Source organism: Nerophis ophidion, linkage group LG04 (assembly GCF_033978795.1).
Source record: "Nerophis ophidion isolate RoL-2023_Sa linkage group LG04, RoL_Noph_v1.0, whole genome shotgun sequence".
NCBI lineage: Eukaryota > Metazoa > Chordata > Actinopteri > Syngnathiformes > Syngnathidae > Nerophis > Nerophis ophidion.
The window spans coordinates 63,113,767-63,131,403 of NC_084614.1; the positions used below are offsets into that span (position 1 = coordinate 63,113,767).

Genomic DNA, 17,637 nt, shown 5'->3' on the forward strand with positions numbered 1-17,637 from the left:
AGGGCGGAAGGTGGGAAGCGGGAGACGGCGGCATAGAGCAAGCCAGCGAGGGCGGATTAGAGAGCCACTCTGAGCTCGCCTTCCATCAACACAATCTGCAAAGCTTTGAGGAGAGAAGAGATGTGTAGGCATCCGCAAATGCACACTGTGTGTGAGTGTGTGTGCGTGCGTGCGTGTGTGTGTGTGTGTGTGTGTGTGCGTGCGTGCGTGCGGAATCAGCGCTGTCATTTAAAGCCAAGCCAGCGGTTCAGCTGAGCCTCTCCCCAGCCCCGTACCAAAAAAAAAAAGAAGCAAGCGACATCACACAGAATCGGAGAGACTGGAGTTGCATTTCTGTCTAACAAAAGCTGAAGGCAAAGCGAAACCCTTCGTAATCCGACCGCAACATTTCTGTAAAAGTCTGATAACTAACACTTGCAATATTCCTACAATAAACCGGTTAAAGCAACACTCAGGAATAAGACAACCCCAAGTAGACAGTACTTGCTGATTAGCCTAATCCCGATAAGGTCAGATTCAGGGCATAAAATAACCTTGACGAAGGAGATATGGAATTTTACAATTTCAAGTCGATGTTGGGTTTTCGAATTGCACTGCAAAATAACAACATCGGTTGTAAGGCAGATAAGCAACAACAAATGGAGAAAAACAGGTCTCCTGTATGCAGGGATGAGTAGTGAATTCAGTAACTTTTCAGGTACCAATTGAATTCTCTTGCTAGTACCCTGTAACACGTAACATCACGTCCAGTTGCAGACTCAGCATGCTTAAATACAGTATTTGGCAACCAAACAAGCACTCAGGCAGCATTCAGAGTGAACTCAGCCAGACTGCCTAATGTTACTGCTTTCCATACTAACAAAGCAAGTATGTCTGATAGAAAATACTCAAATGTACAGTAAGGCACCACTTTTCAAAATACACTAGCACAATGCTAATTTACATTGGATTTGTAAGTACAATACATACTGTATAAACACTTTGTAGAGAACAACAAAAGACTAGATTCAGCTTAAAGTGGAACATTATCACCAAACCTATGCAAGTGTCAATATATACCTTGATGTTGCAGAAAAAAGACCATGTATTTTTTTAACCGATTTCCGAACTCTAAATGGGTGAATTTTGGGAAATTAAACGCCTTTCTGTTTATCGGTCTTTTAGCGATGACGTCAGAACGTGACGTCACCGAGGTAACACACCCGCCATATTCATTTTCACATTACAAACACCGGGTCTCAGCTCTGTTATTTTCCGTTTTTTCGACTATTTTTTGGAACCTTGGAGACATCATGCCTCGTCGGTGTGTTGTCGGAGTGTGTAACAACACTAACAGGTAGGGATTCAAGTTGTACCACTGGCAAGAAATCTGCCGCCAGACCCCCATTGAATGTACCAGAGTGTCTTCACATTTGACCGGCGATGCTAAGACAGAAATGGCACAGAGATGTATGGATAACCTGCAGATGCATTTGCAACGATTAAGTCAACGAAATCACAAGGGTGAGTTTTGTTGATGTTGTTGACTTATGTGCTAATCAGACATATTTGGTCACGGCATGACTGCCAGCTAATCGATGCTAACATGCTACGCTAAACGATGCTAACATGCTATTTACGCTAGCTGTATGTACATTTGAAACTAGATACCCACATTTAATGCGAAACAAACACTTACCAATCGACGGATTTAAGTTGCTCCAGTGTCACAAGATGCAAAAGTCCTAATTGTTTGGTCCACACGTTACCGGCGATGCTAATAAGGCAGCCATGCTATGGGCCACTTCATTAGGTACACCCACGCTATGGCCGAATAGCCTCAATAGCTATTTGCTCAATAGCTTCAGTTTCTTCTTCAATTTTGTTTTCGCTATCTGCCTCCATACTCCGACCATCTGTTTCAATACATGCATAATCTGTTGAATCGCTTAAGCCGCTGAAATCCGAGTCTGAATCCGAGCTAATGTCGCTATATCTTGCTGTGGTAACCGCCATGTTGTTTGTATCGGCAGCACTGTATGACATCACAGGGAAATGGATAGTGGTTTCGAAGATAGCGAAAATAAGGCACTTTAAAGCTTTATTTAGGGATATTCCGGGACCGGTAAAATTTTATAAAAAAATTCAAAAAATACAACAAGCCATTGGGAACTGATTTTTATTGTTTTTAACCCTTTTGAAATCGTGATAATGTTCCCCTTTAATGAGTACTCCCTGTCTAGTCAACACACCGTAGTCTATACCCTACTGCCAACTATCATCTTGGAATTGCAGCGGTTTTCCACCACATAACACTTCCAAATGAAACTCAGCAGTGTAAGCAATCAAAATAGATGTTATTAATGAAGAAATTAACATTTATTAACACTTGAACACACAAAAAAGTACAAAAAATCGGTAACGTAAAGTGCCGGTATCGATTCTCATGCACCGGGAATTGGTACCGTATCGATTTAAAATGTGAAAGGTACCCATTCCTACCTAAAAGCTGCAAAATATCATTCCAAAATTTAGAAGAGTGGCCGTGCTGCTAACACTACAATCTACTGATAGTCATTCTAGTTATGTAATGTTCTAAAAACTGGAAACATAAACGCCATAATGGAAAAATATGATTGCAATTAGAATAATGGATTCATTGCTTTTTCATTTAAACATACCTCTACTAAAGGAGCTTGGCATTTACTGTATGTAATTGGAAGCAAATTGTCCCACTATGTTGCCTTTACTACATTTGTTGCACCATGAAGAATGTTTTCATGTACTTTATACTCAATACCAGGCATTTGGTATTAACATAGGAAATAGTAGATAGTACATTTTGGTATGCAATTCATTTATGGCCTGTTAATGCATTTTCAGTTGTAAAAGGACTAATAAAGTCCATCTAAGTCAATGAAAATAAAAACAGAATAGATATACATGTTTGTAAAACAAAGCATTTAAATAAAAATCACCTTTCCACGATGTACACACCTTTGATTGTACACATTTCCTCCTCTGATTCACTCACTTGCTTGCACTCATCCTTAAGTTGCCATGAAGGGAGGTTTTCTGTGCTACCATGACAACATGAATTCTCTTTGGTCTCCCCTAACAACAACAGAAGAGACTGAACAGGCTGGTCAGGGTGCACTGTGTCAACACTTTCGGATAATTGTGTGATTCACACACTGTGCCACTCACCATCTTTCCAAAGGTGAGCAAAAGTGTATAAGAGTGTGCGTGTGTGCGTGCGTGCTGATGATGCCGAACCCTCATGAATCCATCAGAGAAACATACAATAGAATCCCTGACCTCTTTGGAACTAAACGGTAGACCAAATAAATGATTGGTATTACAATCATTAATAATTGCGCTTTCATCTTACCTTAAGTCTCTCAGACACGCCGTCGGTGAAGCTGATGGTGAACTCGTCTACTTTGGGAACCTTCAGCCTCTTCTTCTCCGTCTGGTACTCTGTGCGGGTTTTCACCACCACCTGCAGTCACAGCAAACAAGAGCTACATAAAAAAATATCCAGTCGTGTTTCCTTAAAAAAATGTCAATGACATAGTCAATTACCAGTATGAATGTAGCTTTTGCAGTGTAGTTTGAAGTGGCGTGGAGCAACAATGCAGAGATTTCACACCTAAACCAAGCATTTAAAGGCCTACTGAAACCCACTACTACCGACCACGCAGTCTGATAGTTTATATATCCATCCATCCATTTTCTACCGCTTATTCCCTTTCGGGGTCGCGGGCAACACATGCCAATACGGCCTTTTTAGTTTACTAAATTGCAATTTCAAATTTCCCGGGAGTTTCTTGTTGAAAACGTCGCGGAATGATGACGTGTACGCGTGACGTCACGGACTGTAAGGAAATATTAGCGCTGCGCACACACACACAGCTAAAAGTCGTCTGCTTTAACCGCATAATTACACAGTATTTTGGACATATGTGTTGCTGAATCTTTTGCAAGTTGTTCAACTAATAATGGAGAAGTCAAAGTAGAAAGATGGAGTTGGGAAGCTTTAGCCTTTAGCCACACAAACACATAGTGATTCCTTGTTTAAAATTCCTGGAGGTGAATCTTTTCCATGGATCAGAGCTGTCAAGCGAACATGGATCCCAGCTAAATGTCAACCAGCAGTTTTTGTTGAGAAAATTGTGGTAAACAGTCGCCACTTACCGGAGATCAGCTGAGCTAGTGCCGTCCATACAGCTGCCGTCGACTTAAAACAGACACTGGCTTCAAGACACCCGTGGACACACCCTTCCGACTATCAGGTATTATTAAACTCACTAAAACACTAGCAACACAATAGAAAGATAAGGGATTTCCCAGAATTATCCTAGTAAATGTGTCTAAAAACATCTGAATCCGTCCCAATGCAATCGCGTTTTTTTTTTTTACTTGAGTTTTTATTTTTATTTTTATTTTTTTTCTAGTCCGTCACTATCAATATCCTCAAACACGAATCTTTCATCCTCGCTCAAATTAATGGGGAAATTGTCGTTTTCTCGGTCCGAATAGCTCATTTTTTTGGAGGCTTCGACTAAAAACAATGTGAGGATGTGAGGAGCCCTCAACGGGTGACGTCATCGTCTGCGACTTCCGGTAAAGGCAGGGCTTTTCTATTAGCGACCAAAAGTTGCGAACTTTATCGTCGATGTTCTCTACTAAATCCTTTCAGCAAAAATATGGCAATATCGCGAAATGATCAAGTATTACACATAGAATGGACCTGCTATCCCCGTTTAAATAAGAAAATCTCATTTCATTAGGCCTTTAAGGTGTTGTCTATTTGTTTTGGGAAGTCAGAATTTCGAGTTCCTAGTCGGAACTTTGAACTGGAACACCCCCCAAATGACAGATATCCTTCTGAGAAAGTCGGAGAGTACTCACCACCCCTACAGTATATTAGCTTTCAAAGATGGCTGCACTAGGTGTAAACAGTAATAGAAGCTCCAGTAAAAAAAATAAAAAATTTAATATATATACAGAATATATATATAATAAATATATAAATGGGTTGTACTTGTATAGCGCTTTTCTACCTTCAAGGTACTCAAAGCGCTTTGACACTACTTCCACATTTACCCATTCACACACACATTTTATATATATATATATATATATATATATATATAAAATATACATACTACATATACATTATATAATATATATATATATATATATATATATATATATATGTATATTTTATATAATGGGGACAGTGTGGCGCGGTTGGAAGAGTGGCCATGCCAGCAACCTGAGGGTTCCTGGTTCAATCCCCACCTACTACCAACTTCGTCATGTCCGTTGTGTCCTTCAGCAAGACACTTCACCCTACATGCATACATACATACAAACCCCGTTTCCATATGAGTTGGGAAATTGTGTTAGATGTAAATATAAATGGAATACAATGATTTGCAAATCATTTTCAACCCATATTCAGTCGAATGCACTACAAAAACAAGATATTTGATGTTCAAACTGATAAACATTTTTTTTTTTGCTAATAATCATTAACTTTAGAATTTGATGCCAGCAACACGTGACAAAGAAGTTGGGAAAGGGCATGTTCAACACTGTGTTACGTCACCTTTTCTTTTAACAACACTCAATAAACGTTTGAGAAACTGAGGAAACTAATTGTTGAAGCTTTGAAAGTGGAATTCTTTCCCATTCTTGTTTTATGTAGAGCTTCAGTCGTTCAACAGTCCGGGGTCTCCGCTGTCGTAATTTACGCTTCATAATACGCCACACATTCTCGATGTGAGACAGGTCTGGACTGCAGGCGGGCCAGGAAAGTACCCGTAGTCTTTTTTTACGAAGCCACACTGTTGTAACACGTGCTGAATGTGGCTTGGGATTGTCTTGCCGAAATAAGCAGGGGGGTCCATGAAAAAGACGGCACTTAGATGGCAGCACATGTTGTTCCAAACCCTGTATGTACCTTTCAGCATTAATGGTGCCTTCACAGATGTGTAAGTTACCCATGCCTTGGGCACTAATGCACCCCCATACCATCACAGATGCTGGCTTTTGAACTTTGCGTCGATACCAGTCTGGACGGTTTGTTTCCCCTTTGGTCCGGATGACACAATGTCGAATATTTCCAAAAACAATTTGACATGTGGACTCATCAGACCACAGAACACTTTTCCACTTTGCATCAGTCAATCTTAAATGATCTCGGGCCCAGAGAAGCCGGCGGCGTTTCTGGATGTTGTAATGAATGGATTTCGCTTTGCATAGTAGAGCTTTAACTTGCACTTACAGATGTAGCGACAAACTGTATTTTGTGACAGTGGTTTTTTGAAGTGTTCCTGAGCCCATGTGGTGATATTCCTTAGAGAATGATGTCGGTTTTTGATACAGTGCCGTTTGAGGGATCGAAGGTCACGGTCATTCAATGTTGGTTTCCGGCCATGCCGCTTACGTGGAGTGATTTCTCCAGATTCTCTGAACCTTTTGATGATATTATGGACTGTAGATGTCAAAATCCCTAAATTTCTTGCTATTGCACTTTGAGAAACGTAGTTTTCAAACTGTTTAACTATTTGCTCACAAAGTTGTGGACAAAGGGGTGTACCTCGCCAAATCCTTTCTTTTGAAAGACTGAGCATTTTTTGGGAAGCTGTTTTTATACCCAATCATGGTACCCACCTGTTCCCAATTAGCCTGCACACCTGTGGGATGTTCCAAATAAGTGTTTGATGAGCGTTACTCAACTTTATCAGTATTTATTGCCACCTTTCTCAACTTTTTTGTCACGTGTTGCTGGCATCAAATTCTAAAGTTAAAGATTTGCAAAATAAAAAATGTTTATCAGTTTGAACATTAAATATGTTGTCTTTGTAGCATATTCAACTGAATATGGGTTGAAAATGATTTGCAAATAAATCATTGTATTCCGTTTGTATTTACATCTAACACAATTTCCCAACTCATATGGAAACGGGGTTTGTACATACATACATACATACATACATATATATATATATATATATATATATATATATATATATATATATAGATATATATATATATATATATATATAATAAAATTCGGTACACTTTATTTTTTAAATCATTTTGTTTTGTGAATCATTGCTTTGTATTCTATAACTCTGACCTAAAATTGTCTATTTACATGTATCAGTGTACAAATATATACTAAACCCATCCTTCATATGTCATCAGCCTGATTTGTATAAACTACCCTGAACTGTGAAATGCGGTGGAAACACAAACTACACACTTTTGCAGGAACTTATAGATCCAGGAACTCGAGGTTCCAGGATCAGGTAAAAAAAGGGCCTTTTGTTACATGTGGTATTTTCGTAGTACATCGCTAACAATGGCGGCTTTGTGTTTACTCTATATTCACCGTTTTTGAAGGACACAAAAGTGATTTCAGACCATTCTTTTTTCAAGAAGAACAGCCTTCACGAAAGCAGCATTTGGAGGATAAATGTATTAATCCCGCTGCCTCTCACATGCTAAGCAAGCGTTCTACCATTTGAGCTAATTCCCCATGTTCAAACTATGGAACGCCATGCATTGGTGTCATAGAACTTGCTTATAAAATATGTCTTAGCCTACCAGAACTAGTTGCCATGTATTGAAAAGATGAGGTGGCTGAGAAATTAAGGTGATAAAGACTGCTAATCGATTTTGTTTAAATCCCATCCTGCTTTGTCTTTACGGTTTCCTCAAACTGTGGGTAGGGTTTCAAACTAGGGAGTCAAACATGGGTTAGTGTTTAAATCTACTAGTAAAACCTACTAAGGGTTTGAAATTAGAGACATAGTGTTTGTAATAGGATTATAGAGTGAGTCAGTTTGTGGGTTAGGAATGGACAAAGGGTTAAATTTGGTGTTAGTCTGGCATCACGTAATGTAATGTCTCATTGTTGTCTGACTGATACCATTCAAAATATGGCATGAAGAGACAGAAACTCCATTAGCTTCAGCTCATGGAACATGGAACTTTACAGGGAGACAGAACAGGATCAAACATTACAGGGAGACAGAACAAGATCGCTGACGGGTCTGTAAGGGGCGCTGGAAGTTGGCAGACCCGTCAGCGATCCTGTTCTATCTCCCTGTAATGATTGATCCTGTTCTGTCTCCTTTTAAAGTTTGTCTGATCTTGAATCGAATTGTGCTGAAAATTTTAATTTCCCCTCGGGGATTAATAAAGTATTTCTGATTCTGATTCATGCAAATCTATTTGGTGTTGTTTGAAATTAATGTATTGAATGTTGTTGCTCATCTGAAAAAGGTGAACCTGAGCCATACTGAGGCAGATGAACAGAAATGACTCGGATGGAATCTCATCAGGAGCTCAAGGACAAAATCACACAAAGAGAAAGTAATTTTGAAAATAGAAGCTGCATGAGGTGCGGCGAGAGAAGATGAGAGTATGTGGAATATGGATGAAGGATGAAAACAGTCAACTTTATTAGATTACGAATGTGAAATGTGGCTTCAAACCTAAAACTCAAATACAGCATCCCAAACTAGAGAATGCAATTAGTGAAGTAAAGTGAATTATATTTATATAGCGCTTTTTCTCTACTGACTCAAAGCGCTTTACATAGTGAAACCCAATATCTAAGTTACATTTAAACCAGTGTGGGTGGCACTGGGAGCAGGTGGGTAAAGTGTCTTGCCCAAGGACACAACGGCAGTGACTAGGATGGCGGAAGCGGGCATCGAACTGAGAAGATTAGACAATCTCCCACGGCACACCAGACTGTATCTCACTAGTGTGCCGCGGCACAGTGGTTGAAAAACACTGGTCTAATCTCACCTATTTGGGTCAAAAATATTTTTTGCAAACCAGTAATTATAGTCTGCAAATGATGTGTTGTTGTTGAGTGTCGGTGCTGTCTAGAGCTCTTCCATATCAGTAGGTGGCAGCCGGTAGCTAATTGCTTAGTAGATGTCGGAAACAGCGGGAGGCAGCATGCAGGTAAAAAGGTGTCTAATGCGTAAACCAAAAATAAACAAAAGGTGGGTGCCCCTAAGAAAAGGCATTGAAGCTTAGGGAAGGCTATGCAGAACCAAACTAAAACTGAACGGGCTACAAAAGTAAACAAATACTGAATGCTGGACGACAGCAAAGACTTACTGTGAAGCAAAGACAGCGTCCACAATGTACAACCAAACATGACATGACAATCAACAATGTCCCCACAAAGAAGGATGAAAACAACTGAAATATTCTTGATTCCTAAAACAAAGTAGACGCGGGAAATATCGCTTAAAGGAAGACATGAAACTGCTACAATGAAATACCAACAAAAAACGAAAAAAATCCACCAAAATAGGAGTGCAAGACACGAAGTAAAACACTACACACAGGAAAACAGCAAAAAAGTGAAAATAAGTCATGATGTGATGTGAAAGGGGGTGACAGTACACCTACTTTGAGACAAGAGCTATAGTGATGCATGCTTGCTTATGCTTTAAGGTCATATCCAACAATTGTGACAACCACATTTTACTGTTAAGTGAGTTTCAATTTTAAATAATTTCTGGTGGTGGTGTGCCTCTGCATTTTTTCAACTTAAAAAATGTGCCTCGGCTCAAAAAAGGTTGAAAAACACTGCTTTATCTGACAAAGTAACATGCAAAGTGTTATATAACTGATGCAGACTCAAACTACACTTGAAAATGTATTTAACCTCTGAGATCTTGGATGGGTTATCTAACATCAAAACTTTTGAAAAGGATTGCCTTAGGAATAATCAGTCACTGTGTCGATCCAGGCAGCTTTGGCCGACAAATTTGCAGGACATTTTAGAGCTAACGTGTAACGTTAACAGGACATGGCAATGTTACCTAACCAACTCTCATTGTAAACAGCAACTGTTGTGTTCACATATTGCATTATCTTATGTAGAGCTGTTCAAACATACGGACACTGTTATTATTACAGCCCACCCTTTTTCTTTAATTGCATGCAAAATTATTTGTACATTTGTCATTTTTTTTCTCCAAGTCCTCTCTCTCCCTTGGTGGCCAATGTTGTTTGATTCAGTATGCATAAAGCATTGTGGGAAATTTTCTCTGGCCCTCCCCAGGCAAGTCAGCATCTGAAATTCCTTGTTCTGAAAGGCTAGATTCAAACCCGCAATCCCTCTTTAAGCCCAATACCCCTATATGCAAAGTGTAAATGGGACACCCCTACACTCGCAGGAATGTGCAAAGGAGGCGGCTAAAAGACTGATCCTAAGGTTGGTCAAATCTAGTCCTGCTCGGACTAGATCTGACCAATCAAAGTCCTTGTCCGACTCACTCTGATCCATCTAAGTATATGAGCATGAATTGATGAAGCCTGCTCGGATGAGAGGAGAAACGTCTTCAAAGAAAAACTGAGCAGTCCAGTTGCGATCGATTGAATGCCCTGGTAATCAATGAAAACAATGACAATACAACACCTCCTATACTTGGCGAGGTTGTAAGACGTGTCTCATGTTTGACTCCCAAGAAGGAATCATCTAACAGGAGACTAGTCAGTACATTCCACTGCAAGCTAATAAGGTCATGAGGCCGGAATTGAAAACCACTGACCTAAAGGCAAGCCTAGTGTTGTATACTGGCGGAAGAGAGTATAATAGAAAAAAAAAAAGACAGTGCATTTCTACACATCTTATATTCCTGTAACAAGAATGTAGAAAACAGCCAATAGAAAAGCAGTCATTTAGTGGTGATGATGGCATTGCAAGCCAGGAAAGTACCTAGGTTCCTTGTTTTTATAGCTTCACTTCTCTTTCATGCTCTTTCAAGAACATGCAGCATCCATCCATCCATTTTATACCGCTTATCCCTTTTGGGGTCACGGCAATAACCACAGATATCATCTACATTAAAATAGTTCAGTGAAAAGGATTGTACTTTGGAGGATATTGTAATGATTTATCTTGTTTTCAATAGTTAACATTTTTGCAGGGGTTTTACATTTTAAGGTAATACTTTTGTGGCTTTTAAAAGAAAGAGGCATACATCCGTTCTAGGGAGTGTGGTAAATCACATAGATGACTTTAATGCAAAAAAAAAAAACCTCCATTGTCCTGGCAACTGGTCCTGTTTGTAGTGTGCCTTTGGCCCAAAATCAGGTAAGATAAGCTTCAAAGACTAATACCAGATTGACACAAAGATAAGGGGGCATTTCTTTAAATTTCAAATACACATGTCGTATAAGATTTACTCATACAAGCCAACAGGTAGCACCAAACAAGTTCTCCCCAAGAGAGTCTAAGCATTTCTTCCCGTCACTCACAGTAGTGACATGGAAAGATGCAGTCCACACCCGACAACTTCTAAGCTTCCAACAGCTAAGAAATACGATTTGTGTTTGTCTTAGATTTTGTATGAAAATATTGTTCCAGAAAAAAATAAATATGTGAATTTGACTTATTACACTACACCTGACAGTCTCTTTACAATAATTTGGGACAAAGGACGCTCTAATGTACAACCATACCCGATTAAGAAGTCGTCTCCAGATAGCTTCTATCAGAGAACTCAATGCTGCAGAAACTGTCCCGCATACAAGACGTCTGGTTAGGCCACTCGGTTCTCTGTCCACTGCAATCGTCAGGCTTGACTGAGCCCTAAGTAATGTTACAAATATTTGTTCTCCCAAATTTGTCATTTTCACTCGTCCATAAACTAAAATTTCACAATAACACTTTTTTTTTGTCGCCTCATTATTCTAGCATCCCTTTTCCATCCCCCGTCTCTTAATGAAGTGGTCATTAATCAATGTTGCCTCGCTCACACCAACCCTTCAGCTATCAGTGCACGCCGAATTTTTAATATATGAGGGAGAAGAAGTCTTTTTAAGAAAGCCTAATGTAAAGGAACAGTGGTAGAAATGACACAATTTTAATAAAGAGGGGAGGAATACAAATTGCTTATTATTTCACAGAAGTAGCTCATTTTTCAAAACGGGTTCGTGGTGACAGTCTATTTAATCAAGGGGACATTTTTTAATGGAACAATCTGTTTGCCGAAGGGTTTTTTTGTCCACATTTTTAATTACATTTCTTATGCTCATCTTCCTATAACATTTACATTTCATGATTGTAGGGGTGATATTGGTAATTCATAGCCTAAGAAATAAAGTGAGTCAGCATTAATATGGGCAACATTGCAGGATAGTAGCATTAGCTAACGTGGACACAAAATTCAGTTTGTTTCACTTAACATTACAACCACTAAGTTTTAAAGAGACAAAGCACTTATATATACATCAAACAAATCAAATTAGCAACTGACTACATTCCAGAACATTACACAGCGGTGCTGCAAACATGGGTCTTCGCGAACGGCAGTTGGGTTAAAAACTATTTCAATAATTAAAAGTTTAGTCTTTCCATTCTTTGATATGTACTATCTTACAGTAGTGATGGGATTCATATGGCCCCATGCCTGGGTTAATCTAGCATGAAAATAGGTGGGGGGTTAATCATTTTGCAATGCAATCTTAGGAGAATGATGGAAAGCGCCACTCTACACAGCAACTGACGCACAACAACTGACTGTCAAAGTTAAAATTCCCACAGAACACATTTTAAGATCTTTCATTTTAACACTCTACTGCCGTCTGGCGGCTAAAGTCGATATCGCAACCCCTGACCACATTTGTCACGTTGCATGTGTCAAGTAAACCGTGACAAATGGAACCATTTGAATATCTTTCCTACTGTTGGTTGGTTGGTTTCAGTTTATTTTGAGCATGCATACAAAAAATGACAGCGTATTATGTCACATAATTCCAGTTGCTTTATTGCAGCATGTCCAAAAAGGAGTAGGAAGAAGCAGAGCTTATTTAACCCTACTCCCTTTTTTAATATCGTGGCAATTTGTTTGTTCTGCATTTGTAGCATAATAGTGAATAAATGAACGGGTGGGCAACTGTCGCCGCTAATATTGTAATACTCCTTTCATAACTGAGTTTTCTCATAAACTCCTAAGGTTTTAACAAAAGGGAACATGTGTAGTAGCTGTGAGCACAAAGCTACAAGCAGCATAATGGTAGACTTTAGTTGTAGTTTGTGACCTTTTAGGTGGAAGGGAAGGAGTTCAATATAAAACAGCAATAATATATCGTCAGAGAGACAAGTAGTAGCATGCATTTTATGCAACATGTTAACATTTATTATTGTTGATACTGACATTAAATGATTTGTGCATTAACTCCTAAATCATTATATTAACTTTAATATTACACCGAAATATTATAAAAAATGCACTCCATCTGTGTCTCTTTACGCTTACTACTCTAGATGTGATATTCCATGTGGAAACACTGTCAGAACGTTTACTTTTTTCCCAATGTGATTTCCGAATCTGTTTCTTCCTCAAAGAAGTGAGTTCCGGGGAAAGCCTCAGCATGGAAAGTGTTGTTTCATCTCTTCTTGCCTCAAAGCTTGTTTGATTTTCCTGCAGACTTAAAACAAAATTGCACATAAACTTAAACAAATGAGCTATTGAGGACAGTTTCTTTTTAGTTACCTTTAAGATGATCTTATGAAAGCACTATACACTGATGTTGCTACTGGGGAAATATAAACTGTTTACTGAAGGGCTAAAAGAAAGCAATAAGCGAAACGACAATACAAATCTGCGGCATAATGCAAGAAATCTAAATGGACTTAACCGTTATACTGACCACAACAACTTGTTTTGAACCTCTGCGGCGAACGCTGGACTCAATGCTATGCTGCACTCTGGGCCTCTGGGGATGAGCGTTTAAGTCCAAGACGTTATTTGCATTCCCCAGACATTGCAGGTGTGAATGGTTTTCTATGCCTGCGGAATTAAAAGCAGCAAAGCTCTGAGAGTTTAAGCGCAACTGCACTGAAAATCCCTGCAGAGTCTCCAGACTATACTCAGTGAAGTACGGTTTCAATGAAACTAGTCCGCTCTCCACCAACTTGTTTTTGCAATCCTGATTCCTGCATCCCTGCTTAGATGGAATCCAATCTAATTCTCATCTGCCCCAGCACATGTAGGCCAAAGCCATATTATAGAACTGTGTGTGTGTGCATGCATGCATGTGTGTGTGTGTGTGTGTGTGTGTGTGTGTGTGTGTGTGTGTGTGTGTGTGTGTGTGTGTGTGTGTGTGTGAGTGTGCGCGTGTGTGTGATAGCAAAGCATCCCAGCGGATAACCTGCGATAACACTGCAGTCAGGCAGCATGGAAAGAGCGTTTCAGAACTGCGCTGCAGATGTTGGGGCATACTGGTCTGGTCACGTGACCCACTCAACAGCTAGAAATTGGCTTCAGATCAGATTAAAGCAGAAGAACCGAAGTAAACAAAGAAAAAAAAATAAAAAAATTCAACTATTGGTCTTGTGGATTCAGTGCGAGAAAATACAGCACACCCTTAAATTTAGAGCTTTCGCTAAGGCCCCATCTCAAAAAGTAGATATCCTAAGAAATATCAATTTCACAACAAGTGTGGGACCACTACACTTCTTACGTAAATTACATGGCATCATACAGTAGCAAACCATTTCTTTAAAAGCCTCAATTCCTATGCACTTTAAACAAGTAAGCCAAGAAATTATTGTTTGAAAAAACTGAAGAAAACAAATGCAGCTTTCAATTCTTTAAACAAGCCAAACCATTAGAACTTGAAGAAACAAATGACAAATATTTAATAAAACATGACCTCAAAGCTGGGTCGCATCCGCAAACTTGATTTGGGGTTTTATACTACTACAATATTTAACATGAGAGCAAAAGGTTTTTTTTGTTTTAGCCTTTTAAAAAGGGGGAAACATTTGCAAATGAGATCTGTTTGATGGTGGGGAACCCAATTAGCTTTACTTGTGATAGCATACAAAAAAAATGTTTGCCCATATAGTCAACTGATCGTCAACTATTCTCTGGCTGGAGTGACCTGGCAACGATGTTGCTTCGAGATTCTCCCAAAAGGACAGTGCAGCGAAGATGCTACAACTCCTTCTCTTATGGTCACACACCCGTTGTTTGTTGACTTTTGTTGGACTGACTGGCTATGATATTGCGATGACACTCTGCGAGAGCACTAAAGTCACAGAACAAAGCTACTCTGCAGGCTTACACACACACACACACACACACGCAAATACATCCACAGGAAATAAATGCCACACACACGTACCCTACGCCTCACATCCCACGCCTTCATCGCGTCACCTCCCGTTGTATGACAGAAAAAGTAGCAGCACCCGTGGGACGACTGCACACCCCCTTGTTGTACAGTATGTTGTCATATATATACGTGCTTTTCTCTAGGTTTTTTTCCTGGTCTCAAAGTAAGCCCTCCTCCAGGAGTTTAGTTCAGGACTTGCTTTCATTCTTCACCTCTTCCCCACGTTTACCATTTTTACTACATTTTTTTCGGGGTGCCGGCCATGTGTTACTGTTTTGTCCACCCAAGTGGTGTGCCATCTGGGCCAGCAAGGCCTTCTCTGCTGGCCTATCATAACCAGAACTCATCATCATAACTAAATATTTTAAAAAAATATTTGCTTTCCCTAAATATCTTAAAGTATTCATATTCCCTTAATGTCATATTATGCTCCTTCCACTGCTGTTGCTTTCAGAATTCAGCTATATATTGTTGCCATGCTATACGAAATCTGCCCGAGGCATTCAGAATCAACAATGCACTGTAAGCGAACGGGGGACATACAGGTGATAGACAGTTGCCATAGCCAATCAGGTCACGAGTGGTTGTTAGTAAGGCCTTCTAGATTGCCTCACGTTGAACGTGGCATTTACGCATCCTGTGATTGGATACTCATCAGGACCGTTAGCGGATGAATTTCAGAACACAGAGTGGAGAGACAGCTGCGATAGCCAATCAGATCACAAGTTGTTGACAGTAGCCTCTCCAAGTAGCCTGAAGTTTTAACGAGACTGTGATTGGACACTCACTTGTTATTCCAAAGTAAGTATCCATTCACAAGTTTCGATTAGCAGGTAGCAGGAAGTGTTGCACGGTAGCTTGACCAAGATAGCAGAGAAAGAGAACAAAACGTTGATTAGGAGGCAAATATATGTTTGCAAGGCCATTTTCAAGAAGGATATTTAAAGAGAAACTACGTCTTGTGAGACAACGTCGGCCAACCCCGGAAGCTTGCTCAGCTGCTGGCGATGAAATGGAGAAACGCTTGCCATTTCCACTCGAATAAGCCGACGATGAGGGGTACCACTGGCTTATACGGCGTTGAATAGGTTTTATAAATTGCGAGTTAAAATATTTAATTTTTTAATTTTTATTATGTTTTTTGCAATTCAGTCTTGACATTACCACGTAAGATATGTTTTAATTGCTGAGGCCTTTTGTTTTTTAAAATTGCCAGAAAATAATCCGTTTTGTACACTGTTGATGTGGATCAATACGTGGTAGGGCGTAAATGTGTTCCTGTATAGTATTTCTCCACCAATGGTCATGTGGTGACATAAATGATGGTATTTTGAGAGGTAATTATTGAAGTCGGACATCAATGAAGGCCTAAGTGGGAAACGCACGGCCCGCCACTGGTTGTGAACGTATGTCTGTTCTTGGACCAGTTTGCAATAAAAATGTAATTTTGTCGTACTTTTTAAATGCAACAACAATAAAGTTACATATATCCACCCAAATCTAACGATTCAAATCTGACGATGAAAATACTTAGTCGAAGACACTCCTACACTTTTGGCTAATAGGGACGGCCACTGGATTTGATGACAATTTCCAAATTTGATTACAAACTATTTCATCGAAAGTCAAATCCTATATTTTAAAAAATATATATAATAGGTTGTCTAAAACTCAAAACTTATAAAAATTGAATACATGGCTTTAATTTTTGCGATTTTTATCGGTCTGCTCAAGCAGGTATGAGTACCGGTATATTGGTAATTAAGTACTATTATACGTAGCATGGAGAAACTGTTGTAGTGGACAAGAAAAAAAAAATACTATTGTAACGTGGGCTGATTTTATCATCCATAGTAGCTCCATTCGTCAAAAAACATTCGTCTGAACAAACATCCAGTGCTCGCGGCCGTTGGGTAGATATACTACTAGGGCTGCAAATCCTTGGGTGCCTCACGATTCGATTCAATATCGATTCTTGGGGTCACGATTCGATTCAAAATTGATTTTTTTTTTTTCAATTCAACATCATTCTTGATTCAAAAACGATTTTGTCCCGATTTAAAAAGATTCTCTATTCAAAGGATTTCAGCAGGATCTACCCCAGTCTGCTGAAATGCAAGCAGAGAAGTAGATTTTTGTAAAAAGCTTTTATAATTGTAAAGGACAATGTTTTATCAACTGATTGCAATAATGTAAATTTGTTTTAACTATTAAACGAACCAAAAATATGACTTATTTTATCTTTGTGAATATATTGGACACAGTGTGTTGTCAAGCTTATGAGATGTGATCCAAGTGTAAGCCACTGTGACACTATTGTTCTTTTTTTTTTTTTTATAAATGTCTAATGATAATGTCAATGAGGGATTTTTAATCACTGCTATGCTGAAATTATAACTAATATTGATACTGTTTTTATAATATTCATTTTTGTTTCACTACTTTTGGTTTGTTCTGTGTCGTGTTTGTGTCTTCTCTCAA

General features: G+C 39.2%; 1 protein-coding gene across 2 annotated transcripts in view; it reads right to left on the reverse strand.

Annotated features, from left to right (window-relative positions):
* The window catches only part of nsg2 (neuronal vesicle trafficking associated 2), a 62,964-nt gene that overhangs the window by 38,287 nt on the left and 7,040 nt on the right, over nt 1–17,637 (reverse strand). For both annotated transcript variants that reach the window (XM_061898676.1, XM_061898675.1), the window contains exon 5: nt 3,371–3,481. In XM_061898676.1, coding sequence (XP_061754660.1) covers nt 3,371–3,481 — 111 coding nt within the window. The remainder of the gene's footprint in view (nt 1–3,370; nt 3,482–17,637) is intronic.